An 18475-nucleotide genomic window follows, 5' to 3' on the forward strand; every position below is an offset into this window, starting at 1 on the left:
GGAACTTTTTTCATCTCTGTTAAGCAACCAACACAGATATTCAGAGAAAGATGAACTGAATCAAAGAGTTAGTGACATAGTTTTATTATATAGCAGTTACTCTTCTCAGCTTCTTATGCTTTTCATATAAAGAATTCAATATTTTTATGTTAAAAAGCCCTTAGGAAAAATATTTTAAGCTGCGAGTGGCTATATTTATTTGTCATACTGGAGACCCTTTTGCCAAGTCACTAGTCTCAGAAAACATTAAAGTAAAAATAAACTCTGAAATTGTCTGAGAAAATTATAATGACCGCATGACATCACACATAGAAACCTTACAAAAGATGAGAAATCTAAAGCATATATCTGAGAAAGAGAATGTTAAATGCTCTTGTCCAATGCACTATAAAAATGAAGTAAAAATAAAATACTGTGGAGCAGGGTATTTTACTAGCAGCAGCTGTAATATAACTAGACAGAAAAATATAAAAATTTGCAGTGGATTATTGAACAGTTGTAATCTGTACATTTCCCCACACATCTACATAAAAGGCCAAGTGTGAGGCAAATCTACATTCCTTAGTTCAGAGCATGCAAGAAACTAAATAGATATCATTTGTTTAACGCAGTCAGTCAATGACCTGCCTGCAGACTGATATCATTTTCCTTCACTATTACTAGTCTCTGGTGGATATCAATTTTGACTTCATCTTCTATAAAATGATGTTTCTCTAAATTACTGAGCAATCCAGATTTTGACATTAGGCCAAATAAATCATCCAAGCCAAAACAGTCTTAAGAAACAGCCCTTATACTGCCCTAGCAGTGATCTCCAGACTGACTGTGTTGGAGGAGAGGGAATTCAGTATGTTCATCCTTCCACAGTACAGATTATTGGCTGCAATGTCTGGCTGCATTTGCAGAGTCGGATGCTGTCCCTGCAGAACCAATGGTAAAATCCATAGCAGCTAGGTTTTCTATTTAGGTGTGGGTTATTATTTCAAACAAGGCAGAAGCTTACATCCTAGGCAATCTGGGTCAGGCTGTCACCACAATCCCAGATCCATCAAAGTAATTTCTTAAAACGTGAAACAAACCCTTAAGAAATACTTATTACCATTTGTAAGTTACATTAATAACAGAATAGAGGAAGACTATTCTCTCTAACGTGCAATTGGTGACCTCAAAAGGTGCTAATACCTAAAATAAAACTACCCCTCTTATGACTTCCCAAATCAATAATAATAATGTCTGAATATGAAGTTAGATCTTCCAAATTCAATAGAAATGTCCGTGACAGTAAATTTTAAGGAGGCTTCTTACCCATAGACATGAAAGCTCTTCAATAAACAGAAAAAAAAAAATTCTTCTGGCTCTGTCCCAAGAACACCTAATGTATCTTGAGTTTAGAACAGGCATTCTCGCTTGTGCAAGAAATCATCCATCTCTCAGAACAAGACTGTCTTAAAAACACAAACATGCAGCTTGGGGGGAAGAGTCCTTTTATTAGGGTTTAGGTGCTGATGAAAGAAATATTTCCAAGTGTTCTTTTGTGCTCACAGAAGCTCAGAAGCTAAAAATGTTCTTTCATGTTTCAGGGCTTTTGTTTGTTTGTTTTTGTTTGGTTTGGTTTTCTTTTCTTAAGAAAAAGATTATTTTTTCTTTATTTTTATTTAAATAATAATAATAAAAAAGAAAGATATTCTTGCTGTGTCATGTGATTACATGATCTGGGGACTGAAGAAAAACACCAAATGTCTTGAGAGCTGGCAGCACTGAGAGTGTTACAAAACAAGCCCCTGAGCCAACTAGACTGAGAGATGTTGGCCTCGCACAGTTACTATAACATAACGATAAATGTTTAAGTTAAATGTCTATAGCACAAGGAAGCCGCCTCTGACTTCAAATGTTTATGTAGAAACTCTATTAGGATAATAGCAGATGCCAAAGCACGCAGAGCTCTCATGAGAAGACACATTCCATGGTCCCCTTAAACAGGACAGTAGAGCTCTGGCTCTGCTGGCCCACCTCCCTCTATGTCAACCAGCAACCTGTGCAAGAGGAAAAGGTGAGAGCAGAAGGAATATTTTGTACTTACAAATACGCAGCAACCTAAGCACTGATGCAAGAAAGAACCAGAAAACACTTCCTTGCTGATAATCTTGAGCTTTTCTTGTCTTAATTCATATGGTGAGATCCGTCAGTGCTCATAGGGGAAGGTTAATACTGGTGAGACAATTTCATGTTCTTACTCAGATGAGAATGATAATGGGCTTACTTATCAAAGTATATAGTCGCTCACACAAAATAGCTTTTTGTCATTTTTTATATGAACTTGGTCTTCCTCTGGTGTTGATTATATTTCACAAAGCCATGGGAAGCGAGTCAAGAGAGCCAGTTCTATTCTGAAACACTTGGAAAACATGCAAAAAAGTAAGTGAGCAAACACCTACTGCACTTTTGTGTTCTTCCTTGAAAAATGGAAATGATGTTCCCAACTTTTTCATACAGATATAGACCAATAATAGGAGTTAATGACTATTACTTCAGATACAGTGTACTATCAGATGTTTCATTTAACATTCATGCTTTCCTTCCACTTTTTTCTTACTCTGACAAAAAGGGATCAACCATGAACACATACATTCATGGACTTCTAAAGATGCACATTTTGTATAATGTGTAGATATACAAATTCACATTGTGTGTCAATAATGAATCTCCTGAACTATAAAACATGTTCAGTGTTTAAATTACATTAATGAATTGATGGGGTATCACATCCTAAGAAATTGATGCAAGTATTTATGACAACATTTAAGTACACATGTAAAGCTAGTGAACACAAACTGCAAACAATGCAACATGTCTATTTTATTAAAGCTAAGGACACGCAATTATTTAACCATATCAGTGTCTATATATTCTTGAATTTGGTTTGAGATTGCAGAGGGATCACAAAGACTTTTATTTAAATGAATGTATTAATTTGGATAATATAATTTTTAAAGTAATTTAAAAACTTAAGAGAATAACAGCTCTGAGTAATTATGTAATTTGGCTTCAGGAAATGAAACCTGCTAAAATGGGGTGGAGGGGAGGGATGCAGAAGGGATAGGTGGGGAAGAGAAAGGACACCTTCATTACAGTTGCTTTTAGGCACTTAGCACCTGAAGTCAGTCTGCTTGTCATTTCAGGTTTTCTCTACAGCAAATGGAGCGAAATGGGCAGTTCCAGATGGTGACTATGTATGAGCCTCAAAATGCTTAAATATGCACTCACAAATTCTGCCTTTCCCAGCCATACCATAATGATTACAGAAACACAATGTGTTTGCAACTACATAGGAAACTCATCATACTGTACAAGGAAACATGCAATCAGTAAAAAGATACTACTCACATCTCGTTCAACTTTAGTACATGTACAAAACAATAAAGAAACCGATTTATGAAGAAAACTACCACTGAGGGGAACAGAGATTTTGGAAGCCAGTGATGAACAAACAGATATTTCCAATGCTAAAGGGATTCTTACTGGTCTATGTTTCCAGCATAATCCCTATACCCTTTGCATGCTGTATAACATCAGAAGTGAGAGTAACACCTACAGGATAGTAAACACATTAATCTTGCAAGAGAATGGCAAAATATCAGCAATCAAGAAAAGAATTTTAGTAAAGACAAGAAATGGCCAGACTGAATGTGAAAGACCACTGAAAAACAGGTGCAAAGCTCTAATGGCAATAAGGTTTGTGACAATGATAACTTTTAGACATTGTTTTAACATTGCATATTAGCTCCAATAATGCTGTGATGAAAGTGGTTTATGTTTAATGACATGGTCATTGTTGGTACCTAACTTACCTTTGCAGGTCTTACTGCAATAAATGAAAATTACTAGCAAAGGAAGAAGCTTTTCAGGACTCATGGAAATGAAAGACAAGGCTAACGTACTATTTGTTCACAGGATCAAGGAGCAGTTATGAAATAGAGAATAGGAGCAATTATCAAATAGAGAAAATGTTTGTTGAATCACAATTCAAAGACAAAACTGAACTCATGCAGATGGAGGTCACTGGGAATTGTTCTAATTAGCAAAGTGCAACTAGATTGATCATCTGTTTCTGCTTCCTCTCCCAAGTGTCCAAATATATCTCATCAAGAACAGCTGCCAGAAAATAAATAAATAAATAAATAAACCTCGTGAGATAAAAGTGTCATGAAAACTAGCAAATACCAACCATGATCTCTTTAGAAACTGGAGCTGTGCTTCACTATGAATTCCAACCAAAGAAAGACATATCTCAGTGCCAAGGTTTCAACAATGCAGATTGGAAGATCATTCCTACAGATTTAATCCAACGGTTCATAAATTAATGAAAGAATCTATATGCAATCAATACTGAACTGGCATACAGACATACAGTCTCATTAAGCTGTTAGATACTTATGTAAATAATATACTTTTCCAAGTCATTGTGATAGACCTACAATAGCAACTCTACTTACTCTTCTCCTGAAACTGATGTTTCTTGAAGCTAAAAATGCCCATGAAGACAGTATAATTTGACATGTTATAAAATATGTTTTCACAGGAAAAATTGCAACTACTCTCCTCTATCTTTATGATGCAACTGTAATTCAAAACATCTCACATTGTTTATATGTTACCATTATGAATGTGTTGATTTTGAAACTTCACATCACACAGAAACTTGGTTTATTATGGAAGAAAGAAAAAAGAAAACCTAGAGTTTACTTAGGAAAAAAAATGCTAAATAAATAATTCATGCTTAGATGAACTGAATTCTAGTCTTTTAGGAGGTGCCAACAGATGGTTTACATTTTTAGAAAGCGCACTTGCTGACTTTGAAACAGAAATTAAAATTCATAAACTGTATCATTAGTTCTTTGAAGCACCATTATGTTTATGATGAGGATTTGGATTTTCCCAGGTGAACAGTCTTTAATCATAATTTTACTAAGGAAAGAGTGCAACGATACTTTTTAGCTACTGTTTTGTATTTGTAGGTGTAAAGTCAAGCTGATCTAATGATCATGTCAAAGGACAAATTAAGAAACATGGAAGCTGGACTAATGCTGATGTTTTCAGCTATTACAAATTTCTAAGTATTTTTAAAGTTTTCCTGTTCCTTAAAAGAAGGACATGGTACCATCAGTCCTCATGTATTAGGGTTTCATAAATCGTGGCTTCAGTTTATAATATCCCTGCTTGCACTGAATACTGTAACCACCACAGTAAAGAGAGAGCTTGCAGCTCATATATATAAAAGTGGGCATGTAGTTCTTAGTTAATTTTAGTAACTCCTTAGTGTAAGAGCAGCTAATATAACAGCCTGGTATTACTGCAACACTTCATTTCTAGCTAGACAAAAAGTTTACACCTAACAGTTAGGGTTATGATTGAGGTTTACTTTACACCTATAAAACATACAGATATTAGCTTTCATTAAGTATTGTCACGTACATTTTTTCCTTGTAGATTTACCATTTATATATATATATATACACATATATATACATATACATATATATATATATACACACACACATATATATATATATTGACAACAAAGGTTAGAGAATCCCAATAGATGGGAGTAGAGTTTGTTGTCACAGGGTCAGACATAGGACAGAAATATCCTCTTTTTCAGTAGAAGGCTGTTGAATTTAAACATAATTTTAAAAAATTTTGTAAAAAGAAAGTAGACAAAGTAACAATCATTAAGAAAATACTGCAAATTTTAGATGCCTAACTGCAGGAAGCCTGCTCATATCTGCCCACAATTCCTAAATGGCTGTTGATTTAGAATCATGAATGGTTTGGAATGGAAGGGACCTTAAAAATCATCTAATTCCAACCACTCTGCCAATGGCAGGGACACCTCCCACTAGACCAGGTTGCCCAAAGCCCCATCCAACCTGGCCTTGAACACTTCCAGGGATGGGGTATCCACAACTTCTCTGGGCAACACATTCCAGTGCCTCACCACCCTCATAGTAAAGAACTGGTGCATCACCATGGAGTGATATAAAATGCTACCAAATGTATCAAGGTATGTAAAGTATGGACAAAATCAGCAAATCTTTTCCAAAATATTATTATGTCCCGGAGACAATAAGCAGTGCATAAGTAGTGCAGGTTGGCCTAACACCGGCATTTAAGTTCGGCAGTGGAAACGCCCCTAGCTGTTCCTACAGATAATATCTGAAGACATACGCAATCTATGAGGTTTGCATAGCACTTAAGAACCATATAATCCTACCCTCAGCCAAGCAAGGTTTAATAATACTTACACCAAAATTTAGAAAGAAGATTAATGATGGTTATTTCTCATCTGAATTACCACAGACACAGAATTATATTCAGGGCCTGGGCACAGGGTATGCTAAGCACTGTGCAAACAAGGCAAAAATGCTACTTCCTTGTGTGGTGAAGCTGTTTTTTGTTGTTTATTTCAATAATGTACCTTGTTTATAAAGAAAGGCCAGACAGTGTTTCTCCTAGTCCTTCTCACTGATGATCCTGGCCTAGTCAGACAAAAGGAGGCATTTCTAACCAGCCAACATATAAATTGGAAATTCTTGATCTTTTTCATCACAGGATAACTATGTTCTATCAATATGGTGTAACCCATGACAAAACAAATGCAGTCCCTGGTATCAAGGAAACACAAGGAAGAATGAATGTCTTTATTTGTCGAAAATGAAAATGAAAATTAATAATAATGAAAGATCAGTTAAAGAAGGATCTGGAAGATATAGTAATTGTTAGGATAATCTGAAAAGAAAAAAGGATCCTTGGTTACCCTCTATAAACATACCAAGGGACCAGAAGAGGACACAGGGTAGATTGTCCCTCAAATGCCCACAGGATTTGGGTTAATCTCTAAAACCTGCTTTTTTGTGTGTGTTATTTTATTTTATGCATAAAGGGACAGCAAGTGCTTCTTCCCCCCAAAAAACATGCAAACAAAACAAACAAATAAAAAAAAAATCACCACCACAATCCTCCCTCCCCCCACCCCCCAAATTGGGGATTATAAAGTCTTGACTTTTCTCCAGTGGACATAAGATTTACCAGCAAAACTCGCATCCTTTTCACACATAGTAGATCTTTATAGTTTTTTAACAGCTCTGTAAACTGAGGTGACCTACAAATTTACTTAAATTCAAATATGTCAAAAACCTGAACTTTTTATCTATTTACTTCATTATGTATGTTTGATACAGCAATATAAATGGGGGAAAGCCAAACTGATTGCTACTAATGGTCCCAACTACAACAGTTTCTCCTTGATATCCAACATAGGTTCACAGCATTCTTAAAATATTTTGTTTAATCTGAGTACCAATATAGAAGACTAGTGGGGATGCAAAAAAAAAAAAAAACAAAAAAACTAGAAAAGAGTCTACATAAATTGTTGAAAAGTGAGTAACAGAATCAAATTTGGGCCTATTTTCTAAAATCCCTAATATTTTCCTTCTACTCATTCTTCAAGCTTCTGTTCGGTTCCCTCCTCAATCCCTATTATATATTCCACCAAATTACATCAGGTAGTAATGTCTATGGAAAACATAGCTTGAAAAGCTATAGGAAGAGAGATTCCTGAGCAGCACTCCAACAAAAACAGGGAACGGTCACCAATTCTATATTGCTGAATGTTTTGTGTAAGAAATATATCACACAAGGACTTTGGGTCACAGTTCTGTCAATTACTCAGCTCATATGAGTATCTGGAGAATCACTGTTCACAAAGCTGAAGGAAATGGATTCAATTAGAAGAAATAGTTATTTCCAATATATTTTATAACTGCTACTATATTCAAGTGAATTCAAGTCTGTTATTATTCTCTTGTGTATGTTGTTTCTTTTGTTTTGTTTTTGTGCATTGGAGTCTTTGTAAATGAATAAAAATGAGATGCTATCATGAAAATGAGAATAGGCTGTGTATTGATGGAAAATAAGGGAGAAGCTCCTAGTTCAAACAGTTTTATACAAAATCTTCTTTGCAAGGCCTTCAGGACAACAGCAGTTTTTTAGTCTATAAATATCTTCCATTAACATCTTCCAAAACATATATAAAATCCACAGTATATACAGTGCTGTTTCAGACACCTGCTCAATTCAAGTAGTTATCAAGAAAAGTCATCCCACTTGCCCTTCCTGTTAGTCATCCAGACACACTGGTCCAAAAACAGCTGGAAAGACAGCTGCCTTGCCCTATCAGTGGGAGTCAGGTGTGGAGACAGTTCACTTTGAAGGATACTTCAGAGATTAGGCTTCCCTGTGCATGCTGGCTTGTACATGAGTGACTTCACTAGACTCTTTGCACAGCAACATACGCTGTTTCTCTCCTGTTGAGGTCGGAATATAAATACTCCCAAAGCTCTGGCGTATTTCACTGGGTTAGATTCAGGTCCATTATTAATATCTAATTTCCTGACTGATATTAGGAACCTCATTAATACTTTGAAATTTGACCATTAATGTCACGTACTGGTTGTTAAAGAACTGAAAGTTTCTGATACTTAAAATATTCTTTTCTTTAAAATCAAGATGTGTATTTGTATATGAGATTTATGTTTCCAATAACTCAGAGAAAATTAGTAAGACTAAATAAAACATGCGAATCATTGTTTCCTTGTATAGAGGTTTATTCAAAACAAGAGATAATATATTGATTTGGTTTATTGCAGAAAAAAGCCTGCCTGTTACTAAAAAGGTTATGAATAGCATTTTAGGTGCAATATGCCTTATGTAACTGATTATTATATGTTTTATACTTTCTCATTTAATAATTGGACAAAATAAGGAATACTATCTATCAAATGATTGTTTGCTGTCACTCAGATACAATCCTTTTATCTCTTCTAGTTCCACTTCTCATGGGCTCTTGGCCTGTGAGCATAACTTTGATCCACTGTACAGAGAAGCCATAAGCAGGTGTTCCATCCCTGTCTGTCTGCCTCACCTGAGGTCACCTTGGCCACCACCCACTCCAATGCAGGGGTGGGTACCAACAGCAGGGAAGGCAGAAACTTCTGGCACAGCTGCTGGAAAACTACACATCTCTCATGGCCTCATTTATCCGAGTCTCATATTGCATCATACTGACTCCCGCAAATAGAAATAACTCAAAATGAATATAGCATCTGAAAGCTTTATTAGCATTCTCTTCAGAGAACAGTCACAAAAATGTAAATGGAATATTGACATATTAGGGAAACTGTTAGACAGTAGGAAGAAGGATTATTCGTTTATCTCACGTCCCTTTTAGAACATCCTGTCAAAGCTGCATTGGTGGGCTGGGTACAAGGACGGATATTTTTTGTTTCATCTACTATGTCTTCACAAATACTTCTGGAGGCAACAACATCCTTGTCAATAAGTAATCCCACTAACTCATCACCATGTCTGACTCTCAGAGTAGTAAGCAGGACTAACCCAATTAATCTGTTCTATTTCAAATGTCTACATCAGGAGCACAAGAGGAATTATGTTAGGCAGACAGCTACTGTTGATACATAGGTGTAATGAACCTCAGCAATGATGATTTGTATGCCAAGGTTTGCAAGAGACAGACTGTGCACCTGAAAAATTTACTTGTCTTATTCTGTTTCCTCTATTACCCTTTTTGGGTCTTTGCATGCCTTGGTCTTACCCAGAATATAAAGAATGATTAGGAAGAGCTCTTTGCTGTTTACTAATCTGGAAAACACATATACTGCAAGATCTTGAAGGCAGGTATTCTTACTTCATGGTAGGAAAGAACCATCAATCACATATAACAAAATAGTCTAGGTATTGACTATTTGCTTTCTAAAAGAAGTATATGGTGTTCACTATAAGATGAATGGAAATTAATGTTTTCGAATTTATTTCTAATAATACAGTGAGGACTAATAATGAGTGCCACCAGTATCAATTAGGAGCTGCTCTTTTTATGTAAGATCTTTATAAGCAGAGATCTTTCTATTACCATTTTATTTTCACACTCATTTCTATTATATTTTGATTTATACACATATGAGCACATATACACAGAGGATGTTCTGTTTTCAAACACCAGAATCTATTTCTGTACAAACTGGATGATTTGAATTCAAGAATTTTCATGAGAGCGTTAAACTGACATTGGTTATTAATTTGTGGTCAAACCGTTACATGTTTTGAACAGATCTTTAAAACCTCATTAACAAAGTAATTTTAACTGGACTCTGCATGTGTTTAATCATACATGCTATCAGTAATCCAACAGAAAACAAGGAGACTATATAAGACTGAATAACTCTTTGGCATGTTGGTTCCTACTGTAGTTAACTTAAAAAAAAAAAAAAAGGTAAAATTGAAAAAATAAAAATCAAACCTTATTAGAAATCTCAAATAAATTTATCCTTATTTTTGCTAAATGAGAAATTATGACAGCAGGATTTTGCCTGTATGAATAGATGTACCATTTCATTATACACTATTGCAAATGAAAGGCTGTTGCAAGACTACTCCTTAAACTTCATAAAAATTTAAGGCAGATCATACAAACCTCTTTTTTTTTTTTTTTTTTTTAAGTGGTGTGTATAAGCAGGTTACAGATATTCCACATACTTATGCAGAGTTTTCTGAGGAAGCTGTGTGTGTTTTGAAACAGTTGCTCCAAGACCTCGTTGCAGTTCTTATCAAGATTGGCTCTTACCACTGTCATTCCCTTAGCTATGTCTACTGACATTCCACTTTTGTCTTCAAACCAGATGTCATACTTTACAGAGAATACTCTCTCCACAGGTGCATTAGTGTCTCCGCATGCCAAAACAAATTCAGCAAGGAGCAGAGATTTCAGAATGTACAGTATATATATATTTAAATTATTTACAATTTTCACCCATCTTACAGTGAGCTTTCTACACACAAAACCCCATGACTGAGGGAAGGAGAGAAACCTCCTGCTAAAGACAAACTTTCATTTCAGGGAGTATAAAGGTTCCAATATTTAAAAATAAAATAAAAATGAATTTACCCTCCCTGTGGTTTTGTAACTATGTTCCACATGTTATTAAGAAGATGCAGGATTTTGGTTTAAGAAAATAATCAGATATGAATATAAATGGGGGGAATGGGGGTGGGGTGTTGAAGAATGGGTTTGTGTAAATTTGCATAACTAATTTAGCCCAAGTACCTTATGGTACTATACCTATATATTGTAACATAGAGGATCTGAGCCTCCATTACAGCAAATGAGGTTGCATTGCAAGTAACAAATAAGGCCATTCAGGCACTCTTATATCACTGTCTTAACACTGGGCTATCTCCTTAACAAGCATAACCACAGTTGTAACTTCATGAAAGTCAATGGGACTGTGACTGAAATTTTCATGTCACACAAGATGTACCCCTGCTCGTGCAGCATTATCCTGCTCATACATCTATCATGTTATGTCTTCCACTAACTCAGGTCTTATCTGATTGGGGAAGTTAGTGGAGAGTAAGCCGGGATCTGTACTTAAACAGCAACTCCTTTTTAGACACTTGTAGTTTATACTAAAAATGTTTTTGTGTGGGATAGTGAAGGATCACTTCCCATGCTGGTAAATCATACATTCAGCAATTCTTCTTGAACAGAGGCCTATATATTCAGTGCTAATTACTGCTGACACTGCATGGATGCAGTTGCTGATGGCTGTGATATTAGTATAAACACAGTCTGTAATTAAAAGACCATGGCTCTATACAAACATTTCCTGAGCATCTCGTGCAATGACACAGATTTCAAAATCTACTCGGTATGTCAGGGAAGAATTGAAGGAACATCTCACTTGAAAGCACACAGGTTTTACATGTTCTTAACTTCCAATTAAAAAAAAAAAAAAAGTATCTCTAGCTTTTGAGGCTGGGAATTTTCTAAATGCAAAAGGATAGTAGTAAATAATGTATTGCCCCTTCCAAAAATCCAGACAAATATTAAAATTCTGCCTTTGCTATTACTCGTTGCAAAAAACTGCCACCAATTTCAGGCACTTAGACCGTATGAGTAATATAGCCATGAGATTTTCTTCCAGAAAGAAATACAGTTATTATTTTTCTTCTAGTTTTTGAACCTTTAAGTTTCACCCAGGCATTTTTCTGCAACTCAAAGAGAAAAAAAAAATTAGAGAAGAGAAGCCATTCCTTCCTTACTGAAATCTGAGAATTTCAGAACAGAAGACCTTGATATCTGAGTGCAGGTTCCATACGTGCCAAAATAATTTAAGAGATGCCTGGTTTTCTGTGAAGGGGAGGATAGAAAGGGAGATAGAAAGCAGGTACTTCACCTACTAATTCCAGAAAACTACTAAACCATTACCTATCTGATAACTCTGGTCTGCATTACTGATACCACTTTTCCTCTTGGCTTGAAAGAATGCTCACTTTTTATTCTTGCTTCCAGAAGACTGAGAGATGACTTTCAGAGCTTCATTACACAGGATTTTTTTTTTTATTATTATTATAAAAGGATACAAATTAATGTCCTCTTACAAAGGGAAATTTATTCAATGCCACTCAGACATGCAACTTTTATCCCTCGACTGGGGAAAATCATGTAAAAAGTTGCAGGAATGTACTTGGTTCTCAGTGGGGGGAAAAGGTGACAGTTCTCTGAGAGTCTTTCCTGCTTGTAGTCTGTTAGGTTGGAGGGTTATTATTATTCTTAGAGCCAGGGGATGTGGACATCTGTCAGCTTGCTTCCCTCACATGTGCAGCAACTGTGTGTGGTCCTCTAAATGAAACTATTAGCTATGTAGTCTTGTATTCATGTACCAATTCAGAGCTGGCTGAACTCTTGCCAATTAGAAAGTATTTTGTTATGGGTGGGTGAAGTGGGGATACATAAGTACCATAAGAAAATAAACAATTGCTTTAAAATAACATTTTTCTTCTTAACCTCCTCTCCAAATTTTAAATGTATTCTTTTAAAATGAAAGCACATGCTAAATTAACAGGTCTATTTTTAAAATGCAAGCTTGCTTTATATCAGCGTGCTCCAGTGAATGATAATCACTGTATGAACAGCTGCTGTGGGAGGTCAGGGAAGTCAAAGAGGAGGAAAAGTAGCCACTGACATGAGAAGCTGGGTGATCTCAAGATGCGGTTGGTTTAACACACAAAGTCTACATTACTAAGAAGAATGCATTAATAAAGACTACTAGGAACCAATGTTTACATACAGAAGTTGTTACACAATTAAGGATAGTCTACTATACCCATTAGTATGTGTCCTTTGATTGCACAGGTGTTTATGAAATACTTGTTGGGAGGTTGTCAGCTGATGCACATCAAGCACAAATATGCTTCATAGCACTGAATTAAGAGATTTACTTTGTTTACTGGTTTAGTCAACTTTCCAGACTAGGGCAGCCTTTCTTAGATTCAAGATTACATTCAAAACACAGCAACTGTAAACACACATACTTCACAGCATAAATCATGCAGCACTGCAATCATCATGCAAATCCTTCACAACAGCAATGTCCAGTCCGTATGGAATGCCTTTTTGTAGGTTTAAAGCACACAACATGAAGCATTTTCTGATGAAGGGCAGAAACACACACTCATCTAACATCCTTTTCCTGACAAGATAACCTAGCTATGTAACTTCATTTGCTTTGCCTCTTTCTTCTTCCTTTTTTTTTTCTATGTATGTAACAATGTCTTCTACCATGCTGTACAAGTAGTAAATGTTAGTTAAATGGATTTTTCTTTTTCAATTATCTAGAAACATTTTATTCAATTATCTAGCAGCTCACATTGGCAAAACTTGTCATGAACTTCATAGATCTGTCAGATTCTTGTAATGATGGAACATATGTTAAGAAGACCCCCAAATCCCTTAAAAAAAAAAAAAAAGGAAAAAAATCAAACATGTGGCCTAGACCAAAAGATATTTAATGCATGTACAATGAAAGGAATCTAGTGATTTTTTGAATTCACTGGTCACAATGTCACTCTCTCTTTCAAGTTGCTACAAGTAGTTCCTCCACTTTTAAAGCTAAAAGACCATCTTCTCTCCTATTAGCCTTTGTTTTACCAGTCCTTTTATTTCCACAGCAGAACAAGTCTTTTTCCATGAGCTGACTGCCAAATGAAATTTTCTTTAACTACCTATCTCTCAAATGTACCCAAAGCCTTGATATTACTCTTAGGAAACATCTAACAATTTGGGGATTTTTTTCCAGATTTTGACAAGACATACCATCCAACACATTTTTAAAGTTATTCAAAACAGATTGTATAAAATCTTATAGTTAACCCATAAAGAAATAACTTCTGAACACTAACATATTAAACAGAAATACCGCCAAACTGGAATGGGTAGCCTTTGGAGAATTTTGGAGGATGTTTTAAACAGATAATATGCTGCTAAATATATTTTTTTCTTCTGGTTTCAAAATCTATTTATTTTTCAAACAAAGAAAATACGTTGTACTCCAAAATGTGATATATACAGAAAGCCAAAGAATGCACAAATATAGTACTAGTTTTACACCAACAATAACTTTTACATTAATTTGGATCAGCCAAATTCAAAAGTGAACTTTATTAAGACCCGGGGCATCTAATTGTTCAAACAAGCAAGCCCCATCCCAACCACAAAACCTTTGCTTCACAAAAACAAAACTTAGCTTAGAAAAATGTGGACAAAGCCTATCTGATCTGTGTCTTTTCTAATATTGCTAATAAATTGTTATGAATTTTCTGACATATGACTACATAATTTAACAGAGAGTACATGACATGATATGTTAAAACAGTTTAGCAGAGCAGTCAGTATTTCATATACGTGCACTCATAAGTAGGAAGTGATTTGAAAACTGGACCAATACAGTTATGTACGTGAACTCAATTTTCCCTACTTGGAAACATGTCTGATGTAAGAAAGACCAGTAATGTTCTCTGTATCACACAGATCTCTGCAACTCGCCTTGGCAACTCTGAGTAGAAGACCAACAGAAGCTGTTTTAGACTTCTTTCTTGAAAAGTTTTAGCAGGGAAGAGAGATGTCCAGGTAAGAATACCTTGCCATTCATTTAGCTTTATCAACTTCTATTTTCTCTGTAAGGATAATTTAAAGTATGAAGGGAATAAATTACAAGGAGCATAACTGCAGTTCTTTCTAGTTGGAATCAAACATTTGGGATTTTCATATGCCACTGGACCTAAATGCCTTGGATGCTTTATAAAACAACTCCTGAACTGAGATTTAGCTAGTATAAGAAACTCCAATGTAAATGTTAAAAAGATACTGACAAGTCACCTGAGGTTAAAGAAGACTTATGAGGTTCTTGGAGATCATTGCTGTACTTCCACAAGGCAGATATGGTAGTTTAAAAGTTTTTGTTTTTATATTGTATAAACATTTAGATTAATAAGTCTACCACTTGGCCTCAAATCTGGCCTGCAACAAAAGCTAATGACAACTAGTCACTTTTCCTGTCTATGAACTCGAAATTGAATAAATTAGAACCAAATGTGTATTGAGCATCATTAAATAATGTTATTTAATTTGTAAGGACAATCTGTATTTGTACCACAATCTTTCTTGCTTGTTTTTACTAAACTGACTTTTTTTTTGTATATACAAGAATCATAACTCTGAGACAATCCTGTAGCAAAATAATGAAATGCTTTAGTAGGGCTCACCATCACCAGATTATCCTAATTTCAAACACTCTTAGATAACTATTTTAAAATATATGTATCACACCAAGCAATATTAGATCTGATGTTTAGTGTTATTTCTTTCAAGAAGGAAGAAATGATTTCATAAAGGCCTGATCAAAATGAGTTGTCATTTTCACATTCAAATAATTTTATTATTATTATTTTTTAATATAATGTAAGCAGAAGATTGATATAGCTGAAAACAGATTTTTTTTCCAAACATTACAGGTATGTAGCATGATTTCCTCCCTCTCCAGTGGGCTTCTGTAACCTTGAATTTTTTCCATTACTTTTTATGGAAATATTAGGTTGACTCCTAGTTTGATCTTACTTTGAAATACAACTTACTGCAAAGTTACATGTACACTGCCATTCTCTATTAGTATTTACACTCAGATAGAGCTTAGGTATGCTTCAGAAAGTTTTACAAACCTGGACACATATAGACAAAGAGATTGACTGCATTACAGTGATATTTGAACTGAGTTGATCCTCACTACATAAAAGGGTCTCTAGAAGGAGAATATTTAAAAATAAACATCATGGGTATCTTCATGAGTTGATATCTAAAATGAATAGCTCTATATGTTTTGATAAATGAGTGGCAATTTTATAACTAAAAAGCATTGTCAGTATATATGAGACTAATCACACAGATTTTCACCTGTAGAAAGCGAATTTCAAAAATTGCTTCAGACAGACTGAGATTAATCAACTCTATCACCCCCAAATTAATTATACAGCAATTATTTTTTGATGTTTTAAATGTCTTCTGATTATGTCTTACACAGTAATTCTCAAAGTGTCTACATCTTAATATGATTTCCGATCTTATAACAAAAATTGCTGATTGTTTCTTACTAGTATAACTTTTTCATGCTCTAAAGACTTAATCATCCATATTACCAGTTCTTAGGTAATGGTTCTAAACATCCCCAAACTGGCAAAGAATATCTGAATAAACTTATTTAAAAGCTTGAGACACGAGTAGTGTTTTCCACACAGCCTAGAGCAAAAGGCCACCTATGGGAAACTTTTGACTACTTGTAGAAGGTCATTTAAGTGTGAAGCCATTTGCACTCCAGGGAGCTTATTATGATTATTATTACAAGTTTGTAAGCCTCTTGGAAAGCAGAGGCTCTACACTTTTAGGCAAATTCTTGGAATAAAATAAAATTGAAATTAAAACAGCCATGAGGTAAAAGGTCAATAAGCAGAAATAAAAAGAAGTTAGAAGGAAAATTACATTCTCAAGTATATCTAGAGTCCAGATAAATGGAGGAGAAGCTTTCTAGAAGACACCGTGGGCTTCAGAACACACCTAAGTTCAATTGCCTCTAACTGGATTTAAATGTAAACTTAAAATTCAACGTGCCTCCACATTGATCATCAGCGGGTTAACCAAGTCTGTACGAGAACTGATGAACATACTGTTTTAAGTCTATAAACTTAACAGAGATGAAATGAAAAGCCATGAATGTAGACCAGAAAAAGTGATGAGATAAAAAATTCCAGAGCACTATTTGTCAGTTGAGGTGGAAGTTCCACTAAGGTTTCATATGGCAGTGTTGCTTTTGCACGTGGATGGGAATACTGAAGTTCTTTCAAGAAGATAGGTCCTTAGCAGAGAACTTCAAGTGAATGGTAGGAGCCTCTGGGATAGGACTGTTGAGTCAGCTAAGACTATCATAAACTGAATAAGAAATATGAAAATAAAACAAATGACAGACTGACTGCCTGAATTAGGGTGACACACAATCAAAAAGAGATTGCACTTCTTAACCTTGCATTCAGGAACCAAACCCTTAGATTTTAGCAAACAAACTTTAGGTTGTAAATTCTTAGACTCTTTAGACTGTAAGTACTAGACAAGCCCCTGAACAACCCGATATAATTAGACCTGCTTTGAGCACAGAGGGTTGGTCTATTTAACCTTTAGAGGTCCCTTCCAACCTAAATTATCCTTTGATTCTTCAAACAGGAAACATCCATTTGATCTGTGTTTATAAAATGTCTAGTGTCTGAGACCTTTGGGTGTTACCACAGAACACATACATAATAGTCACTAACTGCCAATTTATTGATAAGTTTCATGTAATGTAATACAAGGAATGGTTTGGTCAGCCTCAGATTATTTATTGGGTTATAAGAAGGCTTCCCCCTCTCCCGATATCATTGCTTTTCCTGTACTCAATAGTATAGTAGACCTTCAAAAGAAAAAGATCATCAAAATGATGTTAATGGTACACAGACATCATTTGTGATTTATTACAAATCCGTCGCTACTCTACTCCATATTTTAAAGAGGCTTTATTACTGGTTGGCAGCTGAAACCACTGCAAAACCTTTCTGATAGCACGGAAAGAACTTATTTAACTAGGAAACAGTCTTTATTAGAAAATAATGCACACAGAAGGTGTGCATTTCTGAGTTCCGTTGAGGATGTGCAAACCAGAAAAATAAAATTCAGCTCAATCACATAATTTTACCACTTCTGTAATGTTAACAAATATTAAAAGTTATTTTAAATGTAAATGTCTGAAAACTCATAAGGAGGATGATGGGACAACTCCTGAGACTTGCACAGCAGGCCTTTAAAATTGTTCAGTTTGCCTCTTGCAGATTTCTGCAGCATGGAATGTATTGCCAAGGGGACACAAAGCCAATACAGTAGCTTTAAGCTGTGCATTCTCAATATCATGGAAAGAAGCACAGCTAGAAATTTTCTCCCCTGCAGGAACCACCCACTGGGGCTATAGATAGGTAGCACAATTTA

The 18475-nt window shown here is 35.2% G+C and overlaps 1 protein-coding gene across 36 annotated transcripts in view; it reads right to left on the reverse strand.

Moving 5' to 3' along the window:
• Window positions 1-18475, reverse strand: part of DGKB (diacylglycerol kinase beta) — a 392397-nt gene that overhangs the window by 50035 nt on the left and 323887 nt on the right. The window contains exon 26 of one of the 36 annotated variants that reach the window (XM_080580928.1): window positions 4357-15090. The exons of 34 other annotated variants lie outside the window; for them this stretch is intronic. In XM_080580928.1, coding sequence (XP_080437054.1) covers window positions 15062-15090 — 29 coding nt within the window. In that variant the 3' untranslated portion in view covers window positions 4357-15061. One more of the 36 variants, XM_080580929.1, reaches the window with a different exon arrangement.

The sequence above is a fragment of the Anser brachyrhynchus genome, assembly GCF_964034855.1.
Source record: "Anser brachyrhynchus genome assembly, chromosome: 2".
NCBI classification, from domain to species: domain Eukaryota; kingdom Metazoa; phylum Chordata; class Aves; order Anseriformes; family Anatidae; genus Anser; species Anser brachyrhynchus.